Source organism: Apteryx mantelli, chromosome 19 (assembly GCF_036417845.1).
Source record: "Apteryx mantelli isolate bAptMan1 chromosome 19, bAptMan1.hap1, whole genome shotgun sequence".
In the NCBI taxonomy this organism is placed as follows: Eukaryota; Metazoa; Chordata; class Aves; order Apterygiformes; family Apterygidae; genus Apteryx; species Apteryx mantelli.
The window spans coordinates 5,435,806-5,452,875 of record NC_089996.1 but is presented as its reverse complement, the minus strand read 5'-3'; the positions used below and the strand labels follow the sequence as shown (position 1 = coordinate 5,452,875).

Below are 17,070 nucleotides of genomic sequence, written 5' to 3'. Positions count from 1 at the left end.
ATACCCTCCCTGGTCCCGGCCACACTAGGTCTGGCACTCATAGGACCTTTTGGGGAGCCCTCAGCTTCCTAAATTGACAGGAGACCAACTCAGCAAGAAGCAAATCATTTTGACTAGCTTAGGGACTGAATCAGCTCCTTGGCCATCAGTCACGAGAGCAGATGCAAAGGAGGGGACATGGCCAGGAGCAGGACCAAAGCTTGTGAGGACAGACAGTGTTTGACTGGCTGAGCTGCCCTGCCTGGCTGCATTGGGGTCCTCTCTGCAGCCAGGAAGACAGGCTAAGTACAAATATTGAGTTACATTGTCCCACTGCTGTCCAGAAAGTTTTATACTATCAAACTCAAGTCTAGGTTATCCTAGAGCTGGGTAAACATCGCTAAATATTTTTCATATGTGCTTTGATAGGATTTTTTTTGATGCGTTTGTTCTGGCTGTAATCCCTTAGCCTTTGCATTCCTTTTCTACAAATACTGCAGCAGAGGTACTTGCATAGGGGAGAAGGGATTACAAGAGAGCAGTGGAGAATATGGAAGGAAAGCCATTTCTGGATTCACCCAGAAAAGCCTACCCCAGTTACTCATCCAGTCAGCTGTCAGCACCAACTGTCACAGGCACACGGGCTATAGGATGTGCACTGCCGTTTGAACATATTGACAATTATGTAACATGACATCGTTATCACACCATTACTCTTCCTGAGTGAATTTTCTCTGTTAGGAAAACTCCGTTTCTAATGCAGGCACAGGGAGTGAGATCCCTTGTTAACTTTTAATTTGTCATTAATTAGCATAACTAAGATAAGGACACTGGAGCAGCAAGGATCACCAGGAGAGATAAACAGCCTTCTGTGGCCTGGAAATGCTTCACTTGCCCACCTCACTCTAGTTAGTCCTGAGCAAAGACGAAGAGGGAGTCAGTCTCCCCTTCCAGGCACTGGTACTGGCCAAAACCCTTTAGAAATGAGCCCTAAACCTCAGGAAACTTCCAGTTTTCTCTGCTTTACAACTTCCTATAAATGTGAAGCTGAATCACACATGTTGGAAACAATCTGAACTACCAGCACTGAAATCTGCAGCCACAAGAAGAAACTAGGGCAGGGAGTTTGGCAAAAGAAGCTATACCCTAAATCTTCTTCTGCTTATTCTTTTCCTTCAGAAAGAAGGATTAGGCAATAATTCAAAAGGATGAATTATTGGTGGGGTTCTAGATAAAACTTTCTGGATCAGGCAGAGGCTCCTGAGCATTGAATATGTTCTTAGCAAAGGGGTGAATTTGGCCATCGTGCTGTTGCTCAATCAGGCAGCGATCACCCTGCAAGCAGGACACAGAGCTCAGGGGCCTGAAGCCCAGGGCCAGCACAGCTGGCCCCACTGCAGCTCGGCAGGCAGCATCTGGCCCTGCCAGCGCAAGTTGGAGAAGCTGAACTATCTCCAGGTACCTTCGCTTCAGCTGAAGTAATTTGAGATGTAGCTATCAAAGCACATAGGCAGCAGGCAGAGAAAGGAGGGGTGTTTCTGGAGTTGTGAACTCTGTCCAAGGAGATACCCTGGGCGCGTTAATCCTAATCCTGTCATTGCATGTTGGGACTGAGAGCTGCCGGGAAGCCTCGCTCGGTTCTCTTCTATTTCTCATTACAGCTGAGAGCAAATAAGTATCTTTGAAATACCTCCTTGGGAAAGGTCTTCTGAAAACAAGCCCTGGCCAGGGCCCACAACCCAATTCCAAAAGCGCTTGTAGACTTCCATATCCCTTGTTGTCCCATCTGCTGGTCTCTTCTTGCTGCAGGGCATCTGGAAATGCCACCTATGAAGCAATGCATTCCAACAGGAAGCAAAAGTATACAGGGAAAGTTTGCCATGGCACTTCCCATAAATGAAGTAGTTGAACAAGAGGAAGGGATCAGAGGTGCTGAGCCAAACAAACCTATGGCAAAGTCCTTATGCCCAGGAAATTTGCCCCATGGCCACTCAAAAGCCTGGGCTACTTTTGTCACAGCAGTTGCTACCTTGGCAGACCAGCAAGCCCGGGTACAGGCTCTGGCTTTCTCCAGCAGCCTTCTTCCTGAACCTGGGCTTGGCAGAGCTCTGCTCAGCTCTGAGAGACCACATGAGCTTTGCAGGCAAACTTTTTCCCCCAAATGACAGTAAACCTAAAGAAAAGCCAGTTTGAAAAAAATACTGTTATTTTGAAGCAGACACTTTTCCTTCCCCCAGAATGCCTCAAGCCACAGCTGTCATTGGGCATATTTGTAAGCAATATCTCCATGCAAACAATCTGCCGATGACATATTTAGACCATGAGAGACTTGGGTTCAATTCCCCCACCTGCCAAAGAGGGATGGCACCTGTGTTTTCCACTCCTCCTTAACCCCTGTGATAGAGAACTCAGCATAGGCGATCTCACTCCTGCCTAATGATGCTAATTCATTCTGTACTCCCAGTTAGCCACCAGATCGGGAATAGCCACTCAAGGACCCCTCTGCTGGATGAGGGTTGGATCAGGTCATGTTGTTCTCCATCTCATGCACTAGAACATTTCCATCCCTGAAGCTGTTCAGAACTTGGCTGGAAATGACCCTGAGCAACCTGATCTACCCTCAAAGTTGGCCCACAGTTTTTCCTGAGACTTCCTTAAGCTCACAGGTCTGAATTAACCATGGCCAAGTGGGAGGACAGTGATCGATGTTGCCTGCATGTGTTAAACTCTTTGCTTCCAGCCAGCACATGGCCATGGCAGCTCTGGAGTGGCAGAGCTGGCTCTCAGAGGCAGCACAACCTCATCTCAAACTACTACAGCACCTTGCTTAAATTAGCACACGCCAAAACCTCAAGGTATAGTTTTTGGTATAACCTACCTCAGTCAGGGCTTCAACATAAATTGGTGTTCCCAAACCTTTTGCACAACAGGCTGATACACCGAACACACCTTATCCATCGTCTTCCCATCTCTCGTGGACAGGGACAGGCCACAGACCAGCTAAGCTTGATGCTGTAAACAACAGTCATGATAAACTGTCGGGCTGATTTGACCTTATATAATGGTCAAGTTAAATGGTCTTGCCCTAACCCGGTCTTAGTTATTTTATCAGCAGCTGTTCACTAAATCTTTTATGTCTATAAGAACAAAACCCTCTGCTATGCAACACTTCAAGGATCAGATTTGGGTTTTCACCTTAAACTTCTTATCAGGCACATTTTTAGAACAAAGACCTTTCTTTTGGGTTTGGATTTAAGATTGTGTGACTCTACTTTTCCCCTCTTAAAAAAAAAAATGGACAGAGAAAGGGAACTGTGGTTTGGGTGTTTTAGTTGTTGTTGAGAACAAAAAAAGACTATTGCTCCATCTTGAAAAAACAAAGTATTTTTCTTTTGAATTTCATCTGCACTTTCCAAAAGTCCTTTTCTTTTGAGAAAAGTAAGCGCACATTTTGTTATACTCTAATCGGAGTGAAAAACATGACAGCTAATTCATAACAAAATGCTGATTAACAAAAGTTATTCTCATCCATTCCTTGTCTAAGCTGAAATGACTTTCTTTTTTTTTTTTTTTGATTACAACATATCCGCTCTCATACCTGCCAACGACGCTTCTTTCCTTGAATATTCACTGGAAGAGAAGGGCGACACTTGAAACAGTTAAGCTTTTGCCAATGTCATTTCATATTTCAGAATACTTTCAGCAGCAATGGCTCCATCCTCAAAGTCTGCATCCTCAAAGATGAATCTTTGATGATACTTGAAAAGTATCTTTGTGAGTCAGAAGTATCCCCAATACCTGGCTGCTGGACACAACCTGCCAGCTCTGGAGTATTCGCCCTCCCTCCCTGGCCTCTCCCACCCAGTGGTGTACCCTAGCAGGCCTTTGCCCGTGGCCCAGGGAGCTGCCAGGTACCCGGCTCGCAGAGTAACTCTCATTTCTCTGCAAACATCATGGAGCTTCCTAGAAGGAAAGGGTATGCACAGATCTCATCTTGCACAAGCTGTTTTCTTTTCCCCTTAATCCAGCATGAAACCAGTTTGGGATTGGCAGCATCAAAACCTGCTTTTATTCACAGAAGAACACAAGAAGCTAAACTAACTGCTGCGAATCTCCTCTCCTCCTGTTACATCTCAATGCAACAACTTTATGAGCCTTTTCCTGCTTTCAGGTCAACTACTCTGCAAAGGTCCTGGGTGCACCCTTCCCTCCGCATGGAAATAAGAAGTCCTGCCACCTCCTGCTGTGCCTCCCTTGTGCTCAGGAGTTACTTGACACAAACACTGTACTTGTACTTGAAATAAATCAACATTTAATATTTTACAATTACCTTAAAACTTCTTTGAACAGTATTTTACAGATCAGCACAGACATTACAAAGATTTGGTGAGGCTTCACATATGTACAAGGATGGCTTGAAAGAACCTCTAACTTCCTTCTTTTCTTTTTTAAAAAAGCATCAGAGATCAAAAAAGTTAGGCGGGACTATAAATCCCTAGAGTTTGTGCTTGTTTTTCTCCATGACATGGAAATTTTCTTCTTCAGTATTTTCACAGGGCCAGCTGAAACCAAAAAGGTTTGTCATTAACAGCGGCAAGGATATATTTAGCCACGGATATCAAGATCACAAATAGCAATGTTTTGACAGGATAAGGTGCTATTTTAAAGTATTGAACAAAAAAAACAGCTGTCAAATTCCAGCCCCATTTAAAACAACGCACACAAACCTGTTTGAGAAATGAAAAGTCAGCAGGAAAACTTTTTCCAAGTGCATGGAAAGAGCTATTGAAGTCTGTTTCTGATGCCTTGAGCCTGTCAGACTTAAAGTATTGATGTGCAGAAGAAAACACTCAGTAGCAACCTCAGCTGGCATTTCCACATCACCCTGCAGGCACCCTAGCGAGAAAGGGGACATCCCACCACGAGCTGGCAGCGGCTTGGTGTCCCTGCCAAGTCCACGCTGGGAGCAGAGGAAAGACACTGCCCTGCACAGTATTAAATAGCAGGTGCTCTGGAGGTCGGTGCGTGGACATGGAATGTGGTCCTGGCCAGGAGTCCAAGCCAGCTTCGCATCACAGCGGAACCAGAACCTCTGTGTGTGTTGAGTGATGCTTTGCCCTGAACAAAGTCTTTTCTTGGAGTCCACAAGGCAACATCATCCTTGGGATGGCTTATTCAAGTAGGTGGATGAAAAACAGAGGCCTCGGGAGCATGTTCACTTCTCATTGCTGCTCATCTCTGGCCATGGGCAGCAGTTGCACCCAGAGCCGATAGGGACACCAAAGCACCTTGTCAATCTGAGATGTTCACCAGGCAAGACCAGACCCACAGGTCTGGACCAAGCTGTTCCAAATCAGCAACAGAGGTGGTGGGGAGAGAAAGCAGGTCCACCACCTGACAGGCCACAAGGTCCAAGTCCCCGGAGCAGAAGGGATCCCCCAAAACCCTTCTAGGAAGGATGTGGAGGAATCCCACAGGCAAGCCTGGCCCACATTCCTCTGAGATAACTGAAGCCCCAGGGGCTCTGGCCCTTTTCCTGGCAAATTTAACCTTCAAAGTGTTGAGTCTCCTCCAACACCCAGAACAAGGGGGACTGCTGCTCTGCCACCAGCCCTGGGGGACAGAGCCCATCTTGCTCTAACGAGTGCTAAGAGCTGATCAAGTCCTATTTTCTGAAGGACTGGGGGACCCACACTGAACTGAGTCACCATGGCTGAGCCCTGCAGCCTCCCGGCATCCTGGCAGTCCAGGGGGCCCCTTCCAGTCACTTCCCAGGAAGTGCGTGTCCTCAGCATTAGGATCTTCTTTGCCTGTAGCAGGAGGTACAGACATGCTTTTCTGTCTGTCATCATTAGTGCAATCATCAACTATTGAGAAACAGCTTGAGAGCTAAGAAACCAGGCAAGGCTCTTCCCACTTCTTTTATTGCTCCTGGAGTCAGAATACCTCTAAATACCCCCAACTATTGCACCTTTCTGTACCTACAGCCTTGTAGAGAGAATGGGGGGGGGGGGGCGGGGGGAAATGCCTCTCTTTGAAGGAGGGAGGGGATCTCAAATCCTATTGCTGCTGCAAGTGTCACTAGTGTTTTTGGTGCTGGGTCCTTTTCTACCAAAGCTGCCCCCTCAGGTGAGTTACAGACAATCCTAGCGGTTTCCTCTGTACTTCCTTCCCTCCTATGAGTGTAAGTATGGTTCCTGCCACATTTCAAGCAACTATTGAGCATCTGATGGCTGAGATGCCTCTGTCATTCAGTGCTGGGGAGCCGGCCACAAAAGCATGGGCCGAACAGGGAGTTCACCCCCTTCTGGATGAGCGCTCAAAGTCTGCAAAAATCAGAAGTCCATCTCCTGCAGGTCCTGGATTTACAGTAAACACATGCGTGCATGACAAGCCATCAATGCACTGCTATAGCCTATTGCACTGGATTCACTGAAACACAAACAGTAGCTCTTCCTGGGCCCCAGCTAGGTCCCTCTGCTGTGCACTGTTTCTCTGCAGGACACCAAAGTTTTGTAATTTAAAGCAAATCCATGAGAAAGTCTATCCCCATCCCCATCTCAAAGAACTGTCCTGAGAATCTCAAGACTCGTTACAGGTGAAATGTCAACAGAACATCAATTGAGTGGTCTGCAACTCTCCACACACCAAGGGTGACTTTACTACCACTCAGCCAAGGGCATTCATTTTCCACAATGCCCACCCATCAATGCCCTCCAGATCACATTGGCTTTGCAGTCACTGTTGAGTACAGCCACAGCACCATTTGCTGGCAGGAGAATATCACTGCCCTTGCCTTGCCCTCTTTAACTGGGTGTTGGCAGTCTGCTGAAACATGTGGACAGCTCAAGGAAACTGCTTCCCTTGCATTGCTGAGGAACCCTGACAGGTACGAAAGCATGACACTGATGTTCCCATTTCCTAAGGAAAGGCTAAGCACAGACCAGGAGCAGCTCAGCCACCACGCTAATACTTTGGGCTGCAGGATGTCTTGAACAAGAACTGCTGGGTCTCCAACCCAAAGGAGTACAGCCAAATTCCTCTTCCTGTGGCTATTTTTGCATGTTGGGTGTGAGTGTGGTCTGAGAGGGCGCAGGGTCTGGCTGGTCATTCTATGGCAGTGCTCCACTGAAGGTAGCAATGGGTAAGCACAGTAGAGAATGAAACTCAGATGGGTCCTGGGGAGGCAAAGAGGGCGTTCTCAGTGCAAGGGGATCACTGTCCCTTGGTTTGTAGCACACAGAGATCTCACACCTGCAGGGAAACAAAAAGAAAGCAAGATCTCGGTAAGGTGTGTGGCTGAGAACCACAGGCCTTGGGTGCAGCAGAAACATCTGCAAACAAACAGGAATCAGTTCACTCTGACAGGACTGGCGTTTGAGTGCTGAGAGTTCAGGTCCTTTTGAACTGGCTCAGATTAGGACCTAAAGCAGAAGCATCCATAAAGAGTAATTTCTGAAATTCATTAGGCAAAATGAGAACTTTTGCATCCTCAAGTTTTGGGGAAGGGAGAATACCTGCTTTTTCATTTCTTGCATTAAGCTCTCACATTAACCTCCTAGGTTGAGCAATAAAGTTAAAAACAAACAAACAAACAAAAAACCCTTCTCCTTAGATTTAAGAATTTAAGAAATAATATCTGAAATCTTTATCCATTCGAGCCAGTATAACCTTGTAGAGTTCTGCTCTCCCTGAGGGGCACATTAAAATGCTTGGGACTTTTGAGGCCAATGGATCAACTGGTTCGATCCCTTTGTGCCCATGGAAATATGTTGCCCACGATGAGGTTTCAAATCGCATTCTCAGTGAGCCAGCTTCGTGCTCTGGGGACACCACTAATAGATGGAGAGTCAAATGAACAATTCTTGCCCCTTCTACCCTAATCTCTCCTGTGAAGATCACAAGTTCCTTCTGCAAGGGGTATGCCAAAGGTGGTGGAGAACCCCAATGAAGTTTGGAAGTTGAAGGCTCTGTTTGTGTCCAGTGCTCCTAAATATCTCACTGATGCTGCATGGCTTTCCTCTGGCTTACAATTGGTCTTGCTGGAAGAGCTGTCTTCACTGAGCTGAAGAGTGGACTGGGGACTACCCTTTAGTCATAAAGGCAAACTACTGCCAGGATCTGAGCAGGACCATCCATCCCCTCTGAGCTCAGTTTCACTACAGAGCTTGGAGTTACATCGCTCAGCTCAGCCACATGGGATAGATCCACCGTGGTGCTCAGGACCACTGACCACAGCATGCAGCCAGCTGCACTGGAGGTCCTACCTGGTTACACTCTGCAGGATCTTCTGCTCATCCTGGTCCAAGCACACGGCAAAGGAGGACTGGACACCGATAATCTGGACCTTGTCTACTTTTATCTGGGACACACTGATCTGCTGAGAGAAAAAGCATCCAAGTGAGGGAGCTCACAAGGCTCTGTGCAGGGAAGAAGAGCAGGGGAAACTGCTTTGCAGAAAGCACTGTGTGTTTGCAAGACAGGATTTGGCCAGGGAAAGGCAGCAACATGGGCTCAGAAAGGTGAGGATCTCTGCCTGAGGCTGAAGTGATCCCTGTTATCTCTAAGGTCAGAAGAGCCCTTTATTGCTGCTCTGGAAGCAGCATCAGCATAACCCCCCTTTAATGCTTGTAGCTATGTTACATAATGACCTTTTTGCTGATCCAGTTCCCAAATCCTGGGACAGGCCTTGCTTCTACAAGGGAACAAGCCTGCTCCAGCCTCCAGAAATGGTGCAGCTCAGATGCTCCCACTGCTAATCCCGGAGGACAAATAAACTGCTTCCATACACTGCTGGCCCTGTAAGCCAAGACTGGTGGCCAGTGGCAACTGGATCCACCAAGGAGTTACTGACCACTTCCAGGGTCTCAGACTCCATCTTCTGCCCTGCTTCCCTCCTAGCTCAGTCAGGCTAACCTCTTGTTACCAAATGTAAAAGCATCATAATTCGAGTTACCTGATTGAAACTTTTCTTGGATTTGGAGTTTTGTCTTTTGACCACCTCAGTCATGGTTAAGTTGAGACACTCTGTTTTTGAGGCTGTAACAAAAGGAAACTGTTAGCAACTGGGGCTTCTGGGCCACTGGTGGGAACCTGGCTGGTCCCTCTACCCCTCAAAGCATCCTAGAATGGGCCAGTCTCAGGAGGACTCCACTGTCAAGGGAAAGCACCGGGCTGGAGAGGGAATATTCAGCATTCAGGCGCAGATCCCAGCTCTGAGCCTTGAGGCATTAATTGTCTTGGGACAGTGACAACCTCCACATATACACCCTGACCTAACCAATACACTTTCCAACCTTCCTTCCTCCATGCCAACCCACACAAAGGGAAGGCAACTCAGAGACAGGGGTAAACTTGCATGCTTACGGAGTAATCTCAAACTGCTTTCTAAACATAGCAGCACAGGACATTTAACTGTATTAGGACCTAAGTAGGAGAAAAGTCATTGCCCCATTGTCAGGAGGAAATTCTAGCTCCCACCATGGCCCTTGCTGCAGTCCACCCAGAGATCCTTTTTCATGTCTGGAATTACAGTGACATCCTGTGGCCAAACTGGTGAGCATGAAAACCCACAGAGCAAATCAGGAGACCAGGTTTCTCTTGAAATGAAGACTGATAAAGGAGAAGCTTCTCCCCAGTGTGGAGCTGATGACAGGCCCCTGCTTCATAGCACTGGCAGCACAAGTGAGGCTCCTGAACTAGCACAGAAACACCCAGCTCAAAAGACAGGGGTACAGCAGAGGTGAGCAAATAACTCCTGTTGGAGTATTTCCAGGGCTGTCTGCACAGCCTCATGGATGGGGCAACAATAGGAGGGATCAGAGACAGAGGCTTAGGTGGAGCTCCATGGGCCATGTAGGATAGGTCTCCTATTTGGTAGATCACCCGCTTGTCCCAACTGCTCTGCTCACAAACATACCTGTGCCAGACACTGAGCACATGAGGAAAGAGAAACTTAGAAGTTTTATTCAGTTTACTCAGAACTGTGTGTCTGATTACCAAAACAGCATAGCTCTCCAGAGAGAATGAACAGTATTGCTTCTAAATAAGCACACTAAGAGACTGAAGGTGTTGCTATGTTTAAAAGGCTCAAAGCCATATTAATACTACATAAGGATCTGAACAGAAAAACTTATGAAGCAAAAATGCACAGCAGTCAGCTATCTCCAAGATGTAGAGAAAGCCTACTAAAAGTTGGCTGCAAGGCACAGCTGCTAAGAATGGCAGGACAAGCACCATCTCCCTCATTCCTGCTTTACTTATTTAACAGCTTTGTCTCTCCTCTCCTTACTACACAGGTGTTGCTCTGGAAAGCACCACGTTCCAGTGACTATCCCACTGTTTGCACAGCCCCAGTCCTTTTCCTAATGGACATCCAACACACCTAAACAGTCCCCTGGCTGGAAGCTTCAGGACAAGGGGAAATCAAATTCCCTTCATTCCTGAAGTGCTGCTAAGGAAGAGCCAAGGAGTACAGTATCCATTGCCCAGGGAACACCAAGTGTCTCCCATGTGTCCTCTCCTGCACATCACACATCCCTGCTTTGCTCCAGTGAGAAGATCCACGCTCTCCTCTTGCTCTGCTAACCCCTCCCATTGCTCCCTATGCAAAGCCACAAAGGACACCTGCACCTACCTAGTTCTTCATACTTCTTGCAGGCTTTGCTGAGGTTGACGGACGTGCAGACCTTCTCAACATCATTCCAGTGACTTCTTCCACTGATGGCTGTCTGCAGGGACCAATCAAAGCTTGTGAGATGCCACCTTCCAGCCTGATATTACCCTACCTCCCCATCCCTCACCCTCTGGCTGGACTAGCTTAGATCTGGATTTACCTAGAGGTGCACAAAGTCTGAGTAGGCATTAAAATGTATTTAACCTTGGATTTAGAAAAAAACACCCAGAGTTAACACTAAATAACTGCAGAGGAACCAACAAAATAGAAGGACTGCTGTGACCAGCAGGAAATTGCTCTCTGGAAGTGGAGCAAAGTCCACCAGTATGAACTAGCACTCAGTACCTGTCCAATCTACTGAAATTGGCTGCATATTCCCTATTTTGCTGGGCTTGTCAGGAGTGGAAGACCACCACCAGTTAGCCAGTAAGTAGATGATGAGCCTGATTCTGGCTCATCTGGGTTTGGATTCAGACTTCCCCAGCACACTGCCATCATTTTCAGGCCCCAGACTCTCTCAGCCCCCAGTTGAGAGACATGTTTGCACAGCATTGAAATGGTTTCCTGCCACATTTCTCTTTGTGCAAGTCCCATGGACTCACCTTGCTGTAGGCGATTTGTAGTGTTAGTGGGATTGCTTCCCTGTCTCCATCTATGCCCAGCCTTTTGCTGCCTGGACCTGCACAAAACAAGGAGCAAATGTCACTCAGTGGCCTTTTATCCCCATTTTTCAGTGGACTACTGCTACATCAGTGCAGTCAGTAGCTACAAAAAGGGGGAAAATTCCTGGTTTGCTGAGCACAGCTGAAGAGTAAAAAGGCAAAAAGAAAAGGTGGCTTGAAAGCTGCCACAAAACAATTAATCCATGGCAGGAATTTCAGCATGAAGCACAACAAGCAGCTTTGCAAAATTGACAGTGGTGCTGGCTAAGCTGGTGCAGCAGGGCTGGTGTTCCAAGGAATACACAAAGCAATAAAAGGCTGCATTTCTAACCCAACTCCCTTTTTTCAGGGCATATTTGTGCTCACAATAAATTAGCCTTGAAATTCTATGCCCAACACTTATTAATGTTTTTTCCTGGAAAATCTTTTGCAAATGCAAAATGGTGTGTTGCCAGACAACCCAAAGGAAAAAGCAGTCAAAAAGGATTGGTGATTTCATGAGCTATTGGGAATAGATCTTGGCCAAGTCTACATTCTGAGGGCATAGGGTAGTAATACTTCATATGGAGAATATTTTACAATCTCTGTTTATAAAGACAAGGAGAGATCACAGAAAAGCAATCGGTTAAAAAAATAAAATAAAATAAATGACATGTTTAAATGCAGTATGTAAGCTGACCATGAGATGTCTCTGCAAGCTGTATCATACCAGACAGCATGTGGTCTTTGGTAAGCTGGGAGAGAGCTGGAGACTAGGCTGCAGGCAGATGTTTCTGTAATTAATTCTCTTGTCTCTAATAATTTTATGAACTCCTAATTTAAAAGCATAAGGATGTCCCTGGCTTGAAGACTCCATGCATGTGCAAGGAAAGCACTGCAGCTTCCTTGTTTTGCCCAGTTAAACTAGTAAATGGAATGAGGTATTTTACAAACGATGATCTCAGAAAAAGCACAAACAACAGAAAGCAGCAAAACGAAAAGATAAAGAGCTGCACTCGGCATTGCTTCACTTCCAAATTTGTGAAAAGACATCTAGACCCTTGTTCATGATGCAGTCTGGGTTCAGACCTCTCTTGCAGCCCATGTGTGGTGCCAAAGCTGCTGGACACACTCTCTCCAACCCCTCTAAGGAGCTGCTCCGTTCACCTCACTGCCTGGTTGATTCATCCACCTCTGTCTCAGAGCTGTTGTTGCAGAAGCACAACGGGAATCAGCTACAAACCTGATGCCTTGATGGCCCGCGTGGCAGCCGAGTGGCCCAGCTCAAGGGAGTGGATGAAGACTTCAGTCATCTTTTCCCCCCCCATGAAGGTCAGCTGCCAGGGGAAGAAGAAACGAGATGTGGTGGTGAGGAGACCCCACAAAGCAACACAGCTGGGGGATCCAACCCACATCAGGCAGTGTTCATCCCTCTCACTCCTCACAGCAAGAAACAGGTCAATTTGGGCAAACACTTTCACATTTTCAAAATACACCTTTCAGCCACTGCCTTGGGTGGCATTTGACATTAGCTGTACTTTCAGACTGTTTTAATAGGCCACTACCAAGTAAAAACAGACAATTCACTTACAGAAAACTCCTCAACACACTTGGGGGGGGGGGGGACACCACGATGAGCCTAGCAGTAGGGTCCCGGCATCAGTTTGGGTAACACAAATCCCAGCCTCAGAGCTTGTACCAAATGGCAGCAATTCTGCTTGCCACAACATCGCTGCAGCCCATCCGGCGCTGCAGCACCAAAGCAATCATTACAGCAATGCGTTCAAGCCTTCCCCACCATGCCTGTGCACACAGCAGGGGCTCAAAAATGAGCTTCACAAAGAGGGTTTTTTTTCCAGAAAGCAGAGCACAGGAGGATTTCCAGGCTTGTGAATAACCTGTTGGCACTGATGGGAGTCATTTGTGCAATGGGGAAAGGTATTTGGATGGAAAACTGTTTGTGTGCCATGAATTGTCTGAGCAGGACCAAGCCAGAGCCCTGGGTGTCGTGCCAGGCACTACGCCAGGGAACAGCCAGACAGTCCTGGCAGATGCTGCTGGCTCACAGAGTTTAGCCAGGTCTTTCCACACTAATCCAGAGCCTCCTGCACACTCTTGATCACTGAGTCAGAAGCATCAGCCAAAAAGCCATGAGCTCACATGCAAGGGGCATGCAGCAGGCTCCACAAAGGAATAAAAGGAGAGACTCAGCTTTGCCTCATTAGCCCGTGGCAACTGTGTGGTACCCACATCCACTTTACAGGTAATCCTGAGTTGGTTGCAGAGCAGAAGATCCCCCTTTCCCCCTAGCCAAGACAGAGCTGAGCCTCCTTCACCTACCTCCGTCTGGTAGAGCTGCAGCAGCACGGGGCGCGTGGCGAACCGGCAGTAGTAGAGAATCATGTCAGCCAGGATAGGCAGCTGCTCCCTGGAGTCCTCCTGGGGCTCAGCCTCCAGCTTGGCAGACTGTGATGGCAGGTGCAAGTGCATGAGTCGCAATCCTGATGGGCGCAGGTACCCACAGCCCAGCACCAAGAACTGCCCGTCCCATCATGCTGGGGACGGAAACCCTCCTCCTAACTCCTGACCACCAAGGACCATCCCATATCCATCCCATATCCCGCTGTACAGGATCAGGCCACTGGTTTGGTGGCCTAGTGTTTACATGAGATGCTCCCTGCTCAGCTCCACCATACCACAGGGAAGAGGGAAACCAAGAAGGACACCAGGCTCTACCATCTGGCCATGCACATACCTGACAGAGGACATCCATGGGCAGGTTCATCAGCCCAAGAACATTACGCTCGTACCATGGGTCCAACATCCCAATGTAGTGGGAGATGTCATTGGTGCTGGTCTCCACCCCGGGCAATGTAGATTCCTGAAACCAGACACACCAGGGTCATTCTGGAGCTCCCCCAAGAACAGAGGAGTAAGGGCTGATCTTCTCCCCTCACTCAAGGCCAGCAGAAGAAATGCCAGTGCTCCCCTCAGGCTGCCCCACCAGTTTTTGGGCTCCACACACAGCCACTCTTGGGGCGACCGCATGCCAAGAACAGTGCCAGTGGCTCCACGAGCCCCGCAGCGGGCAGGACACCTACCAGCTGTGCTGAGCCTCGGAGTTGCGGGTCCCCCGGAGATGGAGGAGGATGCATCAGCGGGGCCGATGGAGAGAGGCAGCTCCTCTTCACGGGGACGTAGTAAAACTGCAGCTTGAAGTACCTTGTCAGTGAGGGGCAGGTGCTTTCTTTTAGTCTAAATCAAGGTGGGAGAGGACTGGGTGAGCAAAGCACTCCAGCGTGTCCAGGGAAGGGAAGACACGATGTGGAGAATTAGACCCAAGTATGAGTCTAAGGATGCTTCCCCCCTCCCAGAGCAACACGGTGATGGAAAGAATAAGAAATGCAAGACCTACGGACAGGGACCCTTTTGTGCCAGACATTTGCATGGCATTTCCACAACAGCTTCACGGAGTGACTTAATGCTGGTGCCACATGGCAGCAAATGCCCCTGATGCCTCCATTCCTAGACAACGGCAGCAAGATGTCCCTCTGCCATGTCACACGGCACTGGGGAGCCCTGGTTAACTACAGCAGATGGACCAGTACCAGGACTCCAGGGACCACAGCAGAGAGGTACCATGAGGTAGCACCCAGCACCACATGCCCATCAGCCAGAGCATGCTAGTACCTGCAGCCAGGTCCCCTGGCACTGCTCAGCTCACCTGAGGTTGCTGTAGGCCCGGGCCACTTTCCCTGAGATGCGGTCAGAGCCAAAGACAACGACACGCAGCGTGGACACCTTGGCATCCTCGTCATAGCTGAGGAAGGGCCTGCGGTGGAGGCTCACAGGCTGTGGCACGTACTGCGCCGGGAGTCGCTGGCTCAGGACGTGCTGGGGCAGCGAATGAGCTCTCCGTGAACGGGCCAGGATGCGGTGCTTGGCTTCGGGGTTGCACAGGCTCTCAGCCCGGCGCAGGGGCAGCGAGAGTGAGCCTGTGTCTGCGCAGTCTTTCAGGTCTCTCCTCAAGACCAGTTGACTTTTGCTCTTGAACAGTTTGTAGATCTTGTTGGTCAGTGTGTGCCTGTATTTGTGGTGGGTCTTCTCCACCTTGAGCTCTGGCCTTCCCACCATGTCCAGAGAGCTCTCATCGCTGTCTTCCGCATAGCCACTGTCCATGCAGTCCTTGAGGCTGGAGACAAAAGACTTCAAGGACTTTCTGGAGACCACTGTCAGCTCTGAGATGGAGTCCTTGGAAGCAGTGAAGAGGGACACTCGTGAGTGCTTAGATCCTTCCTCCGATAGCGTTGAGTACACAGAGTCTTTGGAAATGGCAGAGATAGGGGAAAGCAGTGAGTCCCTTTCTGGAGAACAGCCATCAATTTCTACCTCCTCCTCTTCCTCTTCCTCCTCCTCATTCTCCGAGACCATGGGCTCGACAACGCGGCACTCTTTGCTGAGGACGTCATTGAGGATATCTGAAAAGCACCAAAGAGATCAGGTCTAGCATGGACTCCAACACCATCAAGAGACTCCACCATAGCCATTAGAAAAGTAAATAGTGCATGGACATCCCAGACATCCACCTGGAGCTGCCTGCCCTACTGCAGGTTGGCCAGTGCTGTCTCTAATCCTGAATAGCGATAAACAAAGAACTAAAACCCTACCCTTTGACAACACTTTTAGATTTCCACAAGGTGCTCAAACTTGATGACAAAACAAAATGTGTTTCTCTCTTTGAAATCGCATTCTGTTTGTGTTCTCAAAAACCCAAGCGCAAACAACAGTTTGGGCTTTGCTTCCTTCCTACTCAAATTTCACAACGCACCATACGTCCGATCTGGGTTTAGCTGGAGAGTAGGAGGGGAAGCAAGGTATTTCAATAAACGAGCCAAAAATCAATGGTCAGACACAGAGAATGAGGCATCACCCCACCGTGGACCACTTCCCTACAAGGTCATCCTAGCTGCAAAGTGCAAACCAGAGCTCTGATTTAGCTCATTGGGGCCAGCAGGCAACAAATATCAAATCTTCACAGGAAGAGAAAAGGTCTTCCAGGAATAGGGAACTTAAACTGAACAGCACGGTGAAAAGGGAAGTCATCACTTCCCCCGCAAAACTGCGGCTGCAGGACCAAGAGCACCAAGAATCACCAGCTCGGACAGAAAAAAAAGCCTCCTCAGCTATGCCTATTGTAGGAACAGTGGAAGAGTTGTGATGTTTTATGGGTCTTAAGAGTACAAACTCCCCATCTGCAGGCTGGGATGTTTTTCTGCCAATGCTTAGCTGGGAGGTAGCGCTGCCCACCCATGCCAGGCCTGCATCCTTCTGTGTGGAAGGGCCTACAAACATTCGCATGACTGTTGTCGCACCGAGTCTCTTCTAACTTAATGCAAGGCACAACTTTGTCCAAGAGATCAAGTCCGGCACGCTTTGTCTCCAGCAACAGAGCGCGTTTCAGGGCCATTGGTGCCTCGTTCCCAACGTACCACAGTGCAGGCAAAGGTTTTGCTTGGGAGTGCAGCAGCGTGTCACTTCAGGGAGCCCTGCCCAAGCAGATGGCCCATGTCCTCTCCCATCCAGGCTGGACACATCGCTGCCAGGGACGCCAGAGCCCCTAGCCCGCTGTGTTACATCGCTCGCCACCACTGACAATTTAGTGGCTCTTTCAGGCTCCGACTGCCCTCGGTGCCACACACCCCGCCGTAAGAGGAGCTCGGGGTGGGCAGACTTGCTGCTCAGCTGCCCCTGCGGACCCCAGGACAGGGTAGCACT

The 17,070-nt window shown here is 48.6% G+C and overlaps 1 protein-coding gene across 1 annotated transcript in view; it reads right to left on the bottom strand.

Moving 5' to 3' along the window:
• Positions 1 to 4,268: 4,268 nt before the first annotated feature.
• Positions 4,269 to 17,070, bottom strand: part of PIK3R5 (phosphoinositide-3-kinase regulatory subunit 5) — a 32,160-nt gene continuing 19,358 nt past the window's right edge. Inside the window, exons 9-18 of the mRNA XM_013953178.2 lie at positions 15,020 to 15,773; positions 14,397 to 14,550; positions 14,051 to 14,176; positions 13,636 to 13,761; positions 12,539 to 12,632; positions 11,257 to 11,333; positions 10,616 to 10,709; positions 8,936 to 9,018; positions 8,247 to 8,356; positions 4,269 to 7,233 (exon numbers count right to left, since the gene is read on the bottom strand). Coding sequence (XP_013808632.2) covers positions 7,092 to 7,233; positions 8,247 to 8,356; positions 8,936 to 9,018; positions 10,616 to 10,709; positions 11,257 to 11,333; positions 12,539 to 12,632; positions 13,636 to 13,761; positions 14,051 to 14,176; positions 14,397 to 14,550; positions 15,020 to 15,773 — 1,760 coding nt within the window. The 3' untranslated portion in view covers positions 4,269 to 7,091. The remainder of the gene's footprint in view (positions 7,234 to 8,246; positions 8,357 to 8,935; positions 9,019 to 10,615; positions 10,710 to 11,256; positions 11,334 to 12,538; positions 12,633 to 13,635; positions 13,762 to 14,050; positions 14,177 to 14,396; positions 14,551 to 15,019; positions 15,774 to 17,070) is intronic.